The 16170-nt window shown below is 52.6% G+C and overlaps 1 protein-coding gene across 1 annotated transcript; it reads left to right on the top strand.

The window, feature by feature from the left end:
* The first annotated feature begins 1254 nt into the window (after positions 1-1254).
* XRCC1 (X-ray repair cross complementing 1) lies at positions 1255-15601 on the top strand. Its single transcript, XM_061444352.1, has 14 exons — positions 1255-1314; positions 5918-6016; positions 8317-8475; positions 9033-9104; positions 10092-10188; positions 10274-10356; positions 10448-10692; positions 11231-11347; positions 11845-11939; positions 12031-12067; positions 12141-12220; positions 14087-14177; positions 15326-15401; positions 15471-15601. The coding sequence occupies exons 1-14, from the start codon at positions 1255-1257 to the stop codon at positions 15594-15596; spliced, it is 1437 nt and encodes a 478-aa protein (XP_061300336.1). The 3' UTR covers positions 15597-15601.
* The last annotated feature ends 569 nt before the right edge of the window (positions 15602-16170 follow it).

Below are 16170 nucleotides of genomic sequence, written 5' to 3'. Positions count from 1 at the left end.
TCATAGAGAACCCTTAGGGACTCCATAGAGCCCCACAGTGACCCCATAAAGACCCATAGAAACCCATTGTGACCCATAGAGACCCATTGAGACCCATAGAGACCCATTGTGACCCATAGAGACCCATTGAGACCCTATAGAGACCCATTGAGACACATAGAGACCCATAGAGACCCATTGTGACCCCATAGAGACCCATAGAGCCCCATAGAGACCCATAGGGACCCCGTAGAGCCCATAGAGATAAACTGAGACCCTATAGTGACCCATAGAGACCCCATAGAGACCCACAGAGACCCATAGTGACCCATAGAGACCCATAGAGACCCATAGAGATCCCATTGAGACCCACAGATACCCATAGAGCCCCATAGAGCCCCATAGAAACCCCATAGAGATCCATTGAAACCCTATAGTGACCCATAGAGACCCCATAGAGACCCATTGTGACCTATAGAGATCCCATTGAGACCCATAGATACCCATAGAGCCCCATAGAGACCCATAGATACCCCATAGAGACCCACAGAGACCCATAGAAACCCATAGAGATCCATTGAAACCCTATAGTGACCCATAGAGACCCCATAGAGACCCATTGTGACCTATAGAGATCCCATTGAGACCCATAGATACCCATAGAGCCCCATAGAGCCCCATAGAGACCCCATAGAGACCCATAGAGACCCATAGAGCCCCATAGAGCCCCATAGAGACCCATAGAGATCCATTGAGACCCCATAGAGACCCATAGGGACCCATAGAGCCCCATAGAGACCCATTGTGACCCATAGAGACCCATAGACCCCCTTTCACCCCTCCAGAACCACCGCGCATGCGCGCCAAGTAACCCGCCGCAACCCCCCCCTCCCTTTTACCATAGAGCCCGGCGGACCGCCTGCCCAGCGCGTCTCCCCTCCTCCCACTGCGCATGCGCAACCCCCCCTCCATTCCCTTCATACCCCCAACCATAGAGTTGCCGCCATAGAGGGGCAGAGCGCCACGCCTATATAAGCCGCTGCACTTCCGGTCGCCGCCAGTCGCCGCTTCCGGTGCGGCGGTGATGGCCGAGATCCCGTTGCTCCGCGTTGTTTCCGTATCCAGCGAGGATCCGGTAACGACGCCGGAACCGGGCATGGATGGGGGGGGGATGATTCCGGTCCCGGTTTCGGTTTCGGTTCTTTTTTAACCCCTTTTTTGTTGTCTTCCATCCCTCACTTTAGAAACACCCGGCCCGGAACCTGCTGCAACCGGATGCGGGCGGGAGATGGAGGGGGGAAAGGCCGGGGAGAAGCAATCAGTGTGGAGCTGGAGGTGAGGGGGTATGGGGGGATATGGGGCCTATAGGGGGATATGGGGGGGATATGGGGGGTATAGGGGGGATATGGGGCCCTATAGGGGGTATAGGGGGGGATATGGGGGCCTATGGGGGATACGGGGGGTATAGGGGGGCTATGGGGGGGTATGGGGCCCTATAGGGGGATATGGGGGGTAGAGGGGGGATATGGGGGTCTATGGGGGGCTATGGGGTCTATGGGGGGGATATGGGGCCCTATAGGGGGGTATGGGGTGATAGGGGGGTATAGGGGGGCTATGGGGGCCTATGGGGGGCTATGGGGGATACGGGGGGTATAGGGGATATAGGGAGGATATGGGGGGTAAGGGGCTCTATGGGGCCCTATAGGGGGATATGGGGGGTGTAGAGGGGATATGGGGGAGATAGGGGGGGTATGAGGGTATGGGGGCGGGATATGGGGGCCTATGGTGGGGATATGGGGGGGTATGGGGGGTATAGGGGGGTTAATGGGGGGGATATGGGGGTCTATAGGGGGGGTATAGGGGGGTTATGGGGGGGATATGGGGCCTATAGGGGGGGATATGGGGGGATAGGGGGCTATAGGGGGGATATGGGCCCTATAGGGGTCTATGACACCTATGGTGGGGATATGGGGCCCTATGGGGGGGCTATGGGAGCTATAGAGGGGCTATGGGGCTCTCTGGGGGGTGTATGGGGGCTATGGGGGGACTATAGGGGGGCTATGGGGCCTTATAGGGGCTTCTCTATACCCCCTATATACCCCTATAGACCCTTAAATAAGTTCTGGGTATCCCTGTATATCTCCTATAGACCCATATATGCGCCCTATATGCACCTGTATACCCCCTATATGTGCCCTATAGACCCCTATATACCCCCTATAGACCCCTATATACGTCCTATAGACCCCTATATATGCTCAATAGACCCTATATACCGTTATATATCCCCTATATACGCCCTATAGACCCCTATATACCGTTATATATCCCCTATATACGCTCTATAGACCCTATATACCGTTATATATCCCCTATATATGCCCTATAGACCCCTATATACCGTTATATATCCCCTATATATGCCCTATAGACCCCTATATACCGTTATATATCCCCTATATACGCTCTATAGACCCCTATATACTGTTATATATCCCCATATACGCTCTATAGACCCCTATATACCGTTATATATCCCCTATATACGCTCTATAGACCCTATATACTGTTATTTATCCCCTATATACGCTCTATAGACCCCTATATACCGTTATATATCCCCTATATACGCTCTATAGACCCCTATATACGTCCTATAGACACCTATATACCGTTATATGTCCCCAATATACGCCCTATATACCGTTATATACCCCCTATATACGTCCTATAGACCCCTGTATACGCTCTATAGGCCCCTATATACCGTTATATATCCCCTATATACGCCCTATAGACCCCTATATACCGTTATATATCCCCTATATACGCTCTATAGACCCCTATATACCGTTATATGTCCCCTATATACGCCCTACAGACCCCTATATACCGTTATACGTCCCCTATATATGTCCTATAGGTCCCTATATACTGTTATGTACCCCCTATATACGCCCTATAGACCCCTATATACCGTTATATATCCCCTATATACGCCCTATAGACTCCTATATACCGTTACATATCCCCATATGCGCCCTATAGACCCCTATATACCGTTATATATCCCCTATATATGCCCTATAGACCCCTATATACCGTTATATATCCCTATATACGCTCTATAGACCCCTATATACCGTTATATGTCCCCTATATACGCCCTACAGACCCCTATATACCGTTATACATCCCCTATATATGTCCTATAGGTCCCTATATACTGTTATGTACCCCCTATATACGCCCTATAGACCCCTATATACCGTTATATATCCCCTATATTACGCCCTATAGACTCCTATATACCGTTACATATCCCCATATGCGCCCTATAGACCCCTATATACCGTTATATATCCCCTATATATGCCCTATAGACCCCTATATACCGTTATATATCCCCTATATACGCTCTATAGACCCCTATATACCGTTATATATCCCCTATATATGCTCTATAGACCCCTATATACCGTTATATATCCCCTATATATGCCCTATAGACCCTATATACCGTTATATATCCCCTATATACGCTCTATAGACCCCTATATACCGTTATATATCCCCTATATATGCCCTATAGACCCCTATATACTGTTATATATCCCCTATATACGCTCTATAGACCCCTATATACCGTTATATATCCCCTATATACGCTCTATAGACCCCTATATACGTCCTATAGACACCTATATACCGTTATATGTCCCCAATATACGCCCTGTATACCGTTATATACCCCCTATATACGTCCTATAGACCCCTATATACGCTCTATAGGCCCCTATATACCGTTATATATCCCCTATATACGCCCTATAGACCCCTATATACGTCCTATAGACCCCTATATACGCCCTATAGACCCCTATATACCGTTATATATCCCCTATATACGCCCTACAGACCCCTATATACCGTTATATATCCCCTATATACGCCCTATAGACCCCTATATACCGTTATATATCCCCTATATACGCCCTACAGACCCCTATATACCGTTATATATCCCCTATATACGCTCTACAGACCCCTATATACCGTTATATGTCCCCTATATACGCCCTATAGACCCCTATATACCGTTATATATCCCCTATATACGCCCTATAGACTCCTATATACCGTTATATATCCCCATATACGCCCTATAGACCCCTATATACGGTTATATATCCCCTATATACGTCCTATAGACACCTATATACCGTTATATACGCCCTATAGATCCCTTTATACCGTAATATCTCCCCTATATACGCCCTATAGACCCCATATACCGTTATATATCCCCTATATGCGCCCTATTGACCCCTATATACCCCCTATATACATCCTAAAGGCCTCTATATACCGTTACATATACCCTATATACGCCCTATAGACCCCTATATACCCCCTATATATATCTTATAGGTCTCTATATACTGTTATATATCCCCTATATATGTCCTATAGACCCCTATATACCGTTATATATTCCCTATATACGCTCTATAGGCCCTTATATACCGTTATATATCTCCTATATACGCCCTATAGACCCCTATATACCGTTATATATCCCCTATATACGCCCTATATACCGTTATATATCCCCTATATATGCCCTATAGATCCCTATATACCGTTATATATCCCCTATATATGCCCTATAGGTCCCTATATACGCCCTGTAGACCCCTATGTACTGTTATGTATCCCCTATATACACCCTATAGGCCCCTATATACCGTTATATGCCCCCTATGTACACCCTATAGACCCCTATATACTGTTATATACCTCCTATATATGCCCTATAGACCCCTATATCCCCCTCTCTACCCCCTATATCCCCCTATAGAGCCCTATATCCCCCCCTATAACCCCCTCTATATCCCCCTATAGCCCCCTCTCTACCCCCTATATCCCCCTCTAGACCCCCTCTATACCCCCTATACCCCCCCAATACCCCCTATATCCCCCTCTCTACCCCCTATATCCCCCTCTATACCCCCTATATCCCCCATACCCCCTATATCCCACTCTAGACCCCCTCTCCACCCCTATACCCCCTATATCCCCCTCTCTACCCCCTATATCCCCCCCTATGCCCCCTATATCCCCTATATCCCCCCATATCCCCCCCTATATCCCCTATACCCCCTATATCCCCCTATATCCCCCCCTATATCCCCCTCTATACCCCCCATATCCCCCTCTCTACCCCCTATAGCCCCCTATATCCCCCTCTATACCCCCTATATCCCCCTATAGACCCCTATATCCCCCCCTATACCCCCTATATCCCCCTCTAGACCCCCTCTCCACCCCCTATACCCCTTATATCCCCCCCATCCCCCCTATATCCCCCTATATCCCCCTCTATACCCCCTATATCCCCCTCTCTACCCCCTATAGCCCCCTATACCCCCTATATCCCCCCATATCCCCCTCTCTACCCCCTATATGCCCCCTATATCCCCCCTATATCCCCCCTATATCCCCCCTATATCCCCCTATATCCCCCTCTCTACCCCCTATATCCCCCCCTATATCCCCCCATATCCCCCTCTATACCCCCTATGTCCCCCCATATCCCCCCTCTACCCCCTATACCCCCCCCATATCCCCCTATATCCCCCCCATATCCCCCTCTATACCCCCTATGTCCCCCTATATCCCCCTCTCTACCCCCTCTCTACCCCCTATATCCCCCCCTATATCCCCCCTATATCCCCCTATACCCCCCATATCCCCCCATATCCCCCTCTCTACCCCCCCTATATCCCCCCATACCCCCTATATCCCCCCTATATCCCCCCTATATCCCCCCATATCCCCCCTATATCCCCCCATATCCCCCCCATATACCCCCTATATCCCCCCTATACCCCCCATATCCCCCCTGCAGCCCCACCTCCGCTTTCCCCCTCTCTAGGTCGCTATGGGGCAGCCCCTCCAGCGCCTGCTCATCGGCAACAACGGCTCCGCCTTCGTCGAGGCGCTCGTGGGCACCCAGGAGGGGGGCAGCTTCCAGGTGAGACCCATAGGGACCCATAGGGACCCATAGGGACACATAGAGACACATAGAGACCCATAGGGACACATAGAGACCCATAGGGACCCATAGGGACCCATAGGGACACATAGAGACCCATAGGGACCCATAGGGACACATAGAGAGCCATAGGGACACATAGGGACCCATAGGGACCCATAGAGACCCATAGGGACCCATAGAGACACATAGGGACACATAGGGACCCATAGGGACTCATAGGGACACATAGGGACACATAGGGACCCATAGAGACCCATAGGGACCCATAGGGACACATAGGGACACATAGAGACCCATAGAGACCCATAGGGACCCATAGGGACCCATAGGGACACATAGGGACCCATAGGGACCCATAGGGACACATAGGGACACATAGGGACCCATAGGGACCCATAGGGACCCATAGGGAGCCATAGAGACCCATAGGGACCCATAGGGACCCATAGGGACACATAGGGACCCATAGGGACGCATAGGGACCCATAGAGACCCATAGGGACCCATAGGGACACATAGGGACACATAGAGACACATAGGGACCCATAGGGGCCCATAGAGACCCATAGGGACCCATAGGGACACATAGGGACACATAGGGACCCATAGAGACCCCATAGACACCCATAGAGACCCCATAGGGACCCATAGAGATCCCATAGAGACACATAGGGACCTATAGAGACCCCATAGGGACCTATAGATACCCTATGGAAACCCATCGAGACCCCATTGAGACCTATAGATACCCTATAAAGACCCATAGTGATCCCATATAGACCTATAGGTAACCCACAGAGATCCCATAGAGACCTATAGATACTCTATAGAGACCCATAGAGACCTATAGATACTCTATAGAGACCCATAGAGACGTATAGATACCCTATAGAGACCCATAGAAACCCTATAGAGACCCATAGAGGCCCATAGATACCCCATAGAGAATTATAGATACCCCATAGAGACCCCATTGATATAGATACCCTGCATGCACCTATAGGTACCCTATAGATACCCACAGACACTCCATGGATACCCTATAGACACCCCATAGACACCCTATAGACACCCTGTAGACCCCCATCTAATCCCTACACACCCCCACATCACCCCTATAGACCCCCATATCACCCCTATAGACCCCCATATCCCCCCTGTAGACCCCCATAATCCCCCTATAGACCCCCATATCCCCCCTATAGACCCCCATATCCCCCCTGTAGACCGCCATATCACCCCTATAGACCCCCATATCCCCCATATAGACCCCCATATCCCCCATATAGACCCCCATATCACCCCCATATTACCCCTATAGACCCCTATATCACCCCCATAGACCCCCATATCACCCCTATAGACCCCCATATCCCCCATATAGACCCCCATATCACCCCCATATTACCCCTATAGACCCCTATATCACCCCCATAGACCCCCATATCACCCCCATAGCCCCCCATATAACCCCTATAGACCCCCATAGACCCCCATATAGCCCCCATAGACCCCCATATCACCCCTATAGACCCCACATCACCCCTATATCACCCTTATAGACCCCACGCCACCCCCATAGACCCCCATATCACCCCTATAGACCCCCATAGACCCCATATCACCCCCATATCCCCCCATAGACCCCCATATCACCCCCATAGACCCCCATATCCCCCCTATAGACCCCCATATCCCCCCTATAGACCCCCATATCACCCCTATAGACCCCCATATCACCCCCATAGACCCCCATACCCCCCCTATAGACCCCCATATCACCCCCATAGACCCCCATATCACCCCTATAGACCCCCATATCCCCCCCATAGACCCCCATATCCCCCCTATAGACCCCCATATCACCCCCATAGACCCCCATATCCCCCCTATAGACCCCCATATCCCCCCCATAGACCCCCATATCACCCCCATATCCCCCCTATAGACCCCCATATCACCCCCATAGACCCCCATATCACCCCTATAGACCCCCATATCCCCCCCATAGACCCCCATATCCCCCCTATAGACCCCCATATCACCCCCATAGACCCCCATATCACCCCTATAGACCCCCATATCCCCCCTATAGACCCCCATATCCCCCCTATAGACCCCCATATCACCCCTATAGACCCCCATATCCCCCCCATAGACCCCCATATCCCCCCTATAGACCCCCATATCACCCCTATAGACCCCCATATCCCCCCATAGACCCCCATAGACCCCCACATCACCCCTATATCACCCTATATGTGCCCTCCCCATAGGTGCTGCTGCCCACGGCCGCCTTCATGACCCCCCACGAGAGCCGGGAGGGGGCGGAGCCTCGCAGGGGGCGGAGCTTCGGGCCCGAGGCCCTGGTGAAGGGCGCCCTGGGGGGGGGCTGGGACCGCCTGCGCCTCGTCTGCACCCAGCCCTATAGCCAGGTGAGCCTATGGGGGCTATGGGGGCCATAGGGGCTATGGGGTCTATAGGGGCTATGGGGCCTATAGGGGTCTGCAGCCAGCCCTATAGCCAGGTGAGCCTATAGGGGCTATGGGGCCCATAGGGGCTATGGGGCCTATAGGGTCTGTAGGGGCTATGGGGCCTATAGGGGCTATGGGGTCTATAGGGGCTATGGGGCCTATAGGGGTCTGCAGCCAGCCCTATAGCCAGGGGAGCCTATAGGGGCTATGGGGCCTATAGGGGCTATGGGGCCCATAGGGGCTATGGGGCCTATAGGGGTCTGCAGCCAGCCCTATAGCCAGGTGAGCCTATGGGGGCTATGGGGCCTATAGGGGATATGGGGTCTATAGGGGCTATGGGGGCTATGGGGTCTATAGGGGCTATGGGGTCTATAGGGGCTATAGGGGTTATAGGGTCTATAGGGGCTATGGGGGCTATAGGGTCTGTAGGGGCTGTGGTGGCTATAGGGGTATGGGGTCTATAGGGGTATGGGGTCTATAGGGGCTATGGGGTCTATAGGGGTCTCTGTCCCCCCCAGGACCGTCCCTTTGGTCTCTCCTATGTTCGTCTCTTCGGCCCCCCGGAGGATGCAGCTCCTGCTGAGGCCCCGGTGACTGACCCCCAGCTGCCCCATAGAGACCCATAGGGACCCATAAACACCCCATAGGGACCCATAGATACTGCATAAACACCCTTAGGGACCCCATAGCAACCCATAGAGACCCATAAACACCCAATGGAGACCCATAGCGACCCACAGAGCCCCATAGACACCCATATAGCTGCCCTATAAATGCCCCATAACTGCTCTATAAATGCCCCATAACTGCCCTATAAATGCCCCATAGCTACCCCATAACTGCCCCATAGCTGCCCCATAATTACCCCATAGCTGCCCCATAACTGCCCCATAGCTGCCCCATAATTACCCCCTACCTGCCCCATAGCTGCCCCATAGCTGCCCCATAACTGCCCCATAGCTGCCCCATAATTACCCCATAGCTGCCCCATAGCTGCCCCATAACTGCCCCATAGCTGCCCCATAATTACCCCCTACCTGCCCCATAGCTGCCCCATACCTGCCCCATAATTACCCCATAGCTACCCCATAACTGCCCCATAGCTGCCCCATAATTACCCCTTATCTGCCCCATAAGTCCCCCATAGCTGCCCCATAGCTACCCCATAGCTGCCCCATAGCTGCCCCATAGCTGCCCCATAGCTGCCCCATAGCTGCCCCATAATTACCCCCTACCTGCCCCATAGCTGCCCCATAGCTGCCCCATAATTACCCCATAGCTACCCCATAACTGCCCCATAGCTGCCCCATAATTACCCCTTATCTGCCCCATAATTACCCCTTATCTGCCCCATAAGTCCCCCATAGCTGCCCCATAGCTACCCCATAGCTGCCCCATAGCTGCCCCATAGCTGCCCCATAACTGCCCCATAGCTGCCCCATAATTACCCCCTACCTGCCCCATAGCTGCCCCATAGCTGCCCCATAACTGCCCCCTACCTGCCCCATAGCTACCCCCTACCTGCCCCATAGCTGCCCCATAGCTGCCCCATAACTCCCCCCTTTCCCCCCCCCCAGGTTCGCCGCTTGGGCCCCTTCACCCTCCGGGAGGGGGGGCCCTCCCCCCTCCGCCCCCTTGGGGCCCTCTTCTACAAGCGCCCCCCCTCCCCCACAGGTAAGAGCCCCTCCCCCCCTCCCCTTTGTGGGCGTGGCCTCAACGAGAGGGGGCGTGGCCTCACTAAGCCCCGCCCCCCCCCCAGCACCCCCCAAGGCCCCTCCCCCAGGCCCCACTTACGCCGATGCCGCCCTCAAAGCCAGCGCTGGCTCCGCCCCCAAACCCCGGGTAAGCCCCGCCCCCTCCCCCTTAAGCCCCGCCCCTCCCCTTAAACCCCGCCCCCTTCACACCCCCCCCATTTCCATTCCAGCCCCCCAAGCGCCCCCCCTCCCCACCGCCCCCCTCCTCCACCAATGGGACGCCGCCGAAGCAGCCCCGCCCCGTCGAGGCCAAAGCCACGCCCCCTCCCGCCGAGGCCACGCCCCCTCCGGCCGCCATCTTGGCCGGCGTCGTCGTGGCCCTGAGTGGCTTCGAGAACCCCCTCCGCGGCCAATTGCGCGCCGCCGCCGTCGCCATGGGAGCCGAGTACAGCCCTGATTGGACGCCGCGCTGCACCCACCTCGTGTAAGCCCCGCCCCCTTCCCCCCCGCCCTTTAGCCCCGCCCCCTTCCCTTAGCTCCACCCCTTTCCCTTCCTGGCCCCACCCCCTTCCCGTAGCTCCACCCCTTTCCCCCCGTAGCCACGCCCCTTCTCTTAGCCCCGCCCCTTTCCCCGTAGCCACGCCCCCAAGCCTTTAGCCCCGCCTCTTTTCTTAGCCCCGCCCCTTTCCCCTCCCGACTCCACCCCTTTCCCTGTAGCCACGCCCCTTCTCTTAACCCCGCCCCTTCCATTCTTTAGCCCCGCCCCTTTCCCCTCCCGACTCCACCCCTTTCCCTGTAACCACGCCCCTTCTCTTAGCCCCGCCCCTTCCCCACAGCCACACCCCTAAGCCTTTAACCACGCCCCCTTCCCTTAGCACCGCCCCTTCCCCGTAGCCACGCCCCTAAGCCTTTACCCCCTTCCCCCTCCTCTTACCCCCACCCCTCCCTCCCCATAACCCCTCCCCCTTCCCCTCTTCAAGCCCCGCCCCTTTCTCATCCTCTCTCCCCGCCCCCTTTTTTAGCTCCGCCTTCTCCCGCACCCCCAAAGCCGCCCGGGCCCGCGCTATGGGGGGGCTCCTCGTGAGCCCTGATTGGATCTGGGACTGCCGGAGGCGGGGCCGACGCCTGCCCTGCCGCCCGTAAGCACAAGCCCCGCCCCCTTGGGCCCTAAGACACGCCCCCTAATGGCTAAACCACGCCCCCTCTTGGTTGAAGCCCGCCCCCTGTCTTTAAGCCCTGCACCCAGCCCTATAGGACCTGAATGGGCTGCGGAAGCCCCTCCCCTTGGGACATCAAGCCCCGCCCCCTGTGCATTAAGCCACGCCCCTTATTAGTTAAGCCACGCCCCCATTGGCTAAGCCACGCCCCCGCATCTCTAAGCCCTGCACCCAGCCCTATAGGACCTGAATGGGCTGTGGAAGCCACGCCCCCTGGAGCACAAAGCCACGCCCCTTATTGATTAAGCCACGCTCCCTGCCTCTAACCCCTCCCCTCAGCCCTATAGGACCTGAATGGGCTGCAGAAGCCCCGCCCCCTCGCGGTTAGAGCCTGCTGATTGGCCACCCCGTAGGGGGGGCAGTCCTAAGCTCCGCCCCCTTGTGGGCGTGGCCTCATTCCCTCCCCACCCCCCCCCAAGGTACCTCTTGGATGGCTCCGCCTCCTCCGGCAGCGAAGAGGAGGAGCCTAATGAGGCCACGCCCCCTGCGGACCCCACCCCTCACGTGACCAGTGGTAAGTCACGCCCCCTCCCTCCTCCAAAAACCCCCCCCCCATTCTTAAAGGGGCCGCACCCCCGCATCGATCCCATCCAATCCCCTTGCAGGACCTGATTCGGGGGATGACAGCGACCAATCAGAGCCGTGAGTGTTGGGGGGTGCCCCCCCCCCTTTATTCCTTCCCCCCCACACCCCACTGACCCATCCCACCCCATAGGGATGATCCCTATGGGGGCTCCACGGAGGAGAACAGCGAGGAAGAGGAGGAGGAGGAAGAGCCCATTCCCCCCTTGCCCGGTGGGTCTGGGGGTACCCCCCATTGTAACCCATAATAACCCATTGTAACCCCATTGGAACCCCATTGTAACCCATAATAACCCATTGTAACCCATAATAACCCATAATAACCCATTGGAATCCCATTGTAACCCATAATAACCCATTGTAACCCATAATAACCCATAATAACCCATTGGAATCCCATTGTAACCCATAATAACCCATTGTAACCCATAATAACCCATTATAACCCCATTGGAACCCCATTGTAACCCATAATAACCCATTGGAACCCATAATAACCCATAATAACCCATTGTAACCCATAATAACCCATAATAACCTATTGGAATCCCATTGTAACCCATAATAACCCATTGGAACCCATAATAACCCATTATAACCCCATTGTAACCCATAATAACACCATTGTAACCCATAATAACCCATTGTAACCCCATTGTAACCCATAGTAACCCATTGGAACCCCATTGTAACCCCATTGTAACCCATAATAACACCATTGTAACCTATAATAACCCATTGTAACCCATAATAACCCATTATAACCCCATTATAACCCCATTATCCCCCATTATAACCCCATTATAACCCCATTATAACCCCATTATCCCCCATTATCCCCCATTATAACCCCATTATCCCCCATTATAACCCCATTATAACCCATTATAACCCCATTATCCCCCATTATCCCCCATTATAACCCCATTATAACCCCATTATAACCACATTATAACCCCATTATAACCCCATTATCCCCCATTATAACCCCATTATAACCCCATTATCCCCCATTATAACCCCATTATAACCCCATTATAACCCCATTATAACCCCATTATCCCCCATTATCCCCCATTATAACCCCATTATCCCCCATTATAACCCCATTATAACCCCATTTTCCCCCATTATAACCCATTATAACCCCATTATCCCCCATTATAACCCCATTATCCCCCATTATAACCCCATTATCCCCCATTATAACCCCATTATCCCCCATTATAACCCCATTATAACCCCATTATCCCCCATTATCCCCCATTATAACCCCATTATAACCCCATTATCCCCCATTATAACCCCATTATCCCCATTATAACCCCATTATAACCCCATTATAACCCATTATAACCCCATTATCCCCCATTATAACCCCATTATAACCCCATTATAACCCCATTATAACCCATTATAACCCCATTATCCCCCATTATAACCCCATTATAACCCCATTATAACCCCATTATCCCCCATTATAACCCCATTATAACCCCATTATCCCCCATTATAACCCCATTATCCCCCATTATAACCCCATTATAACCCCATTATCCCCCATTATAACCCCATTATAACCCCATTATCCCCCGTTATAACCCCATTATCCCCCATTATAACCCCATTATAACCCATTATAACCCCATTATCCCCCATTATAACCCCATTATAACCCCATTATAACCCCATTATAACCCATTATAACCCCATTATCCCCCATTATAACCCCATTATAACCCCATTATCCCCCATTATAACCCCATTATAACCCCATTATCCCCCATTATAACCCCATTATAACCCCATTATAACCCCATTATCCCCCATTATAACCCCATTATAACCCCATTATAACCCCATTATAACCCCATTATAACCCCATTATAACCCCATTATCCCCCGTTATAACCCCATTATCCCCCATTATAACCCCATTATAACCCCATTATCCCCCATTATAACCCCATTATCCCCCATTATAACCCCATTATAACCCCATTATCCCCCATTATAACCCCATTACACCCCCCCCATGACCCCACGTGACCCCCCCTCGTGGCCCCGCCCCCTTTGCAGACTTCTTCCGGGGCCTCTCGTTCCTATTGGCTGGCAGCTTCCCGGAGGGGGAGGGGCGATGGCTGCGGCGCCTCGTGATCGCCTTTGGGGGGTGAGTGGGGCCCACTGGTCCGGACTGGTTTGTACTGGGGTGTAATGGGGTTATAATGGGGGATAATGGGGTTATAATGGGGTTATAATGGGGGATAATGGGGTTATAATGGGGGATAATGGGGTTATAATGGGGGATAATGGGGTTATAATGGGGGATAATGGGGTTATAATGGGGGATAATGGGGTTATAATGGGGTTATAATGGGGGATAATGGGGTTATAATGGGGGATAATGGGGTTATAATGGGGGATAATGGGGTTATAATGGGGGATAATGGGGTTATAATGGGGGATAATGGGGTTATAATGGGGGATAATGGGGTTATAATGGGGTTATAATGGGGTTATAATGGGGGATAATGGGGTTATAATGGGGGATAATGGGGTTATAATGGGGTTATAATGGGGGATAATGGGGTTATAATGGGGTTATAATGGGGTTATAATGGGGGATAATGGGGTTATAATGGGGTTATAATGGGGGATAATGGGGTTATAATGGGGGATAATGGGGTTATAATGGGGTTATAATGGGGTTATAATGGGGGATAATGGGGTTATAATGGGGTTATAATGGGGTTATAATGGGGGATAATGGGGTTATAATGGGGTTATAATGGGGGATAATGGGGTTATAATGGGGTTATAATGGGGGATAATGGGGTTATAATGGGGTTATAATGGGGGATAATGGGGTTATAATGGGGGATAATGGGGTTATAATGGGGTTATAATGGGGGATAATGGGGTTATAATGGGGGATAATGGGGTTATAATGGGGGATAATGGGGTTATTATGGGGTTATAATGGGGTTATAATGGGGGATAATGGGGTTATAATGGGGTTATAATGGGGGATAATGGGGTGTAATGGGGTTATAATGGGGTTATAATGGGGTTATAATGGGGGATAATGGGGGATAATGGGGTTATAATGGGGGATAATGGGGTTATAATGGGGTTATAATGGGGGATAATGGGGTTATAATGGGGTTATAATGGGTTATAATGGGGGATAATGGGGTTATAATGGGGTTATAATGGGGGATAATGGGGTTATAATGGGGGATAATGGGGTTATAATGGGGTTATAATGGGGTTATAATGGGGTTATACTGGTGTCCATACTGGTCCATACTGGTGCAGGACCCTGGCCCCCTCCATGACCGATGCCGTGACCCACGTGGTGACAGCGCAGGGCTGGGACAAGGCCTTCGACCAGGTGGGGGTGTGGCTTAAAAGGGGGTGTGGCCTGACCCATCCCCTCCTAAGCCCCGCCCCTTTAACGCAGGCGCTGGAGCTCCGCCCCTCGCTGACCATCGTGCGCCCCCATTGGCTGCTGCGCTGCGGGGAACAGCTCCGCCCCCTCCCGGCCCAGCCCTTCGCCGTCGTGCCGGCGGACGTGACGTCACTGTGACGTCATCGCGCTGCCCATCCCCCCCGTGTCGTCCCCCCCACACACACTTTGTTTTTGAGGTGAATTAAAGCGATTTTGGGTAATTTCGTTTGTGTGAAGGAGAGGGAGGTTGGGACCACACAAAGAGGGTTGTTGCTGCTTTAAGGGCTGGGGGGGTCATCACACTGAAGCCGTTGCCCCTTTAAGACGTTGCCCCTTTAAGGTCATTGCCCCTTTAAGGTCATTGCCCCTTTAAGGCTATTGCCTCTTCAAGACATTGCCCCTTTAAGGCTACTGTCCCTTTAAGCCCATGGCCCCTTTAAGGCTATTTCCCCTTTTAGTCATTGCCCCTTTAAGACCAGTGCCACTTGAAGCCGTAGCCCCATAAGCCATTGCCCCTTGAAGACCATTGCCCTTTTAAGACATTGCCCTTTTAAGACATAGCCCCGTAAGGCTGTTGCCCCTTTAAGCCATTGCCCCTTTAAGGCTATTGCCCCTTTAATCCTGTTGCCCATTTAAGCCCATTACTCCTTTAAGACCATTGCCCCTTTAAGGCTATAGCCCCTTTTAAGGCCATTGCCCCTTTAAGACCATT

The sequence above is a fragment of the Pezoporus flaviventris genome, unplaced genomic scaffold, assembly GCF_033815535.1.
Source record: "Pezoporus flaviventris isolate CSIRO_AGI_PZ_B2104156 unplaced genomic scaffold, CSIRO_AGI_Pfla_v1 ptg000831l, whole genome shotgun sequence".
Classification (NCBI taxonomy): domain Eukaryota; kingdom Metazoa; phylum Chordata; class Aves; order Psittaciformes; family Psittacidae; genus Pezoporus; species Pezoporus flaviventris.
The sequence above is the reverse complement of the archived record's forward strand: the minus strand, read 5'-3'. Positions and strand labels throughout refer to the sequence as shown.

Excerpts from the sequence above, each read along its gene's own strand:
- XRCC1 (XM_061444352.1), top strand. The coding sequence starts at position 1,255 with ATGCGGGCGGGAGATGGAGGGGGGAAAGGCCGGGGAGAAGCAATCAGT. Across the intron at positions 8,476-9,032 it reads GCACCCAGCCCTATAGCCAG|GACCGTCCCTTTGGTCTCTC; the intron begins GTGAGCCTATGG and ends TGTCCCCCCCAG. Across the intron at positions 10,693-11,230 it reads CCGCGCTGCACCCACCTCGT|CTCCGCCTTCTCCCGCACCC; the intron begins GTAAGCCCCGCC and ends CCCCTTTTTTAG.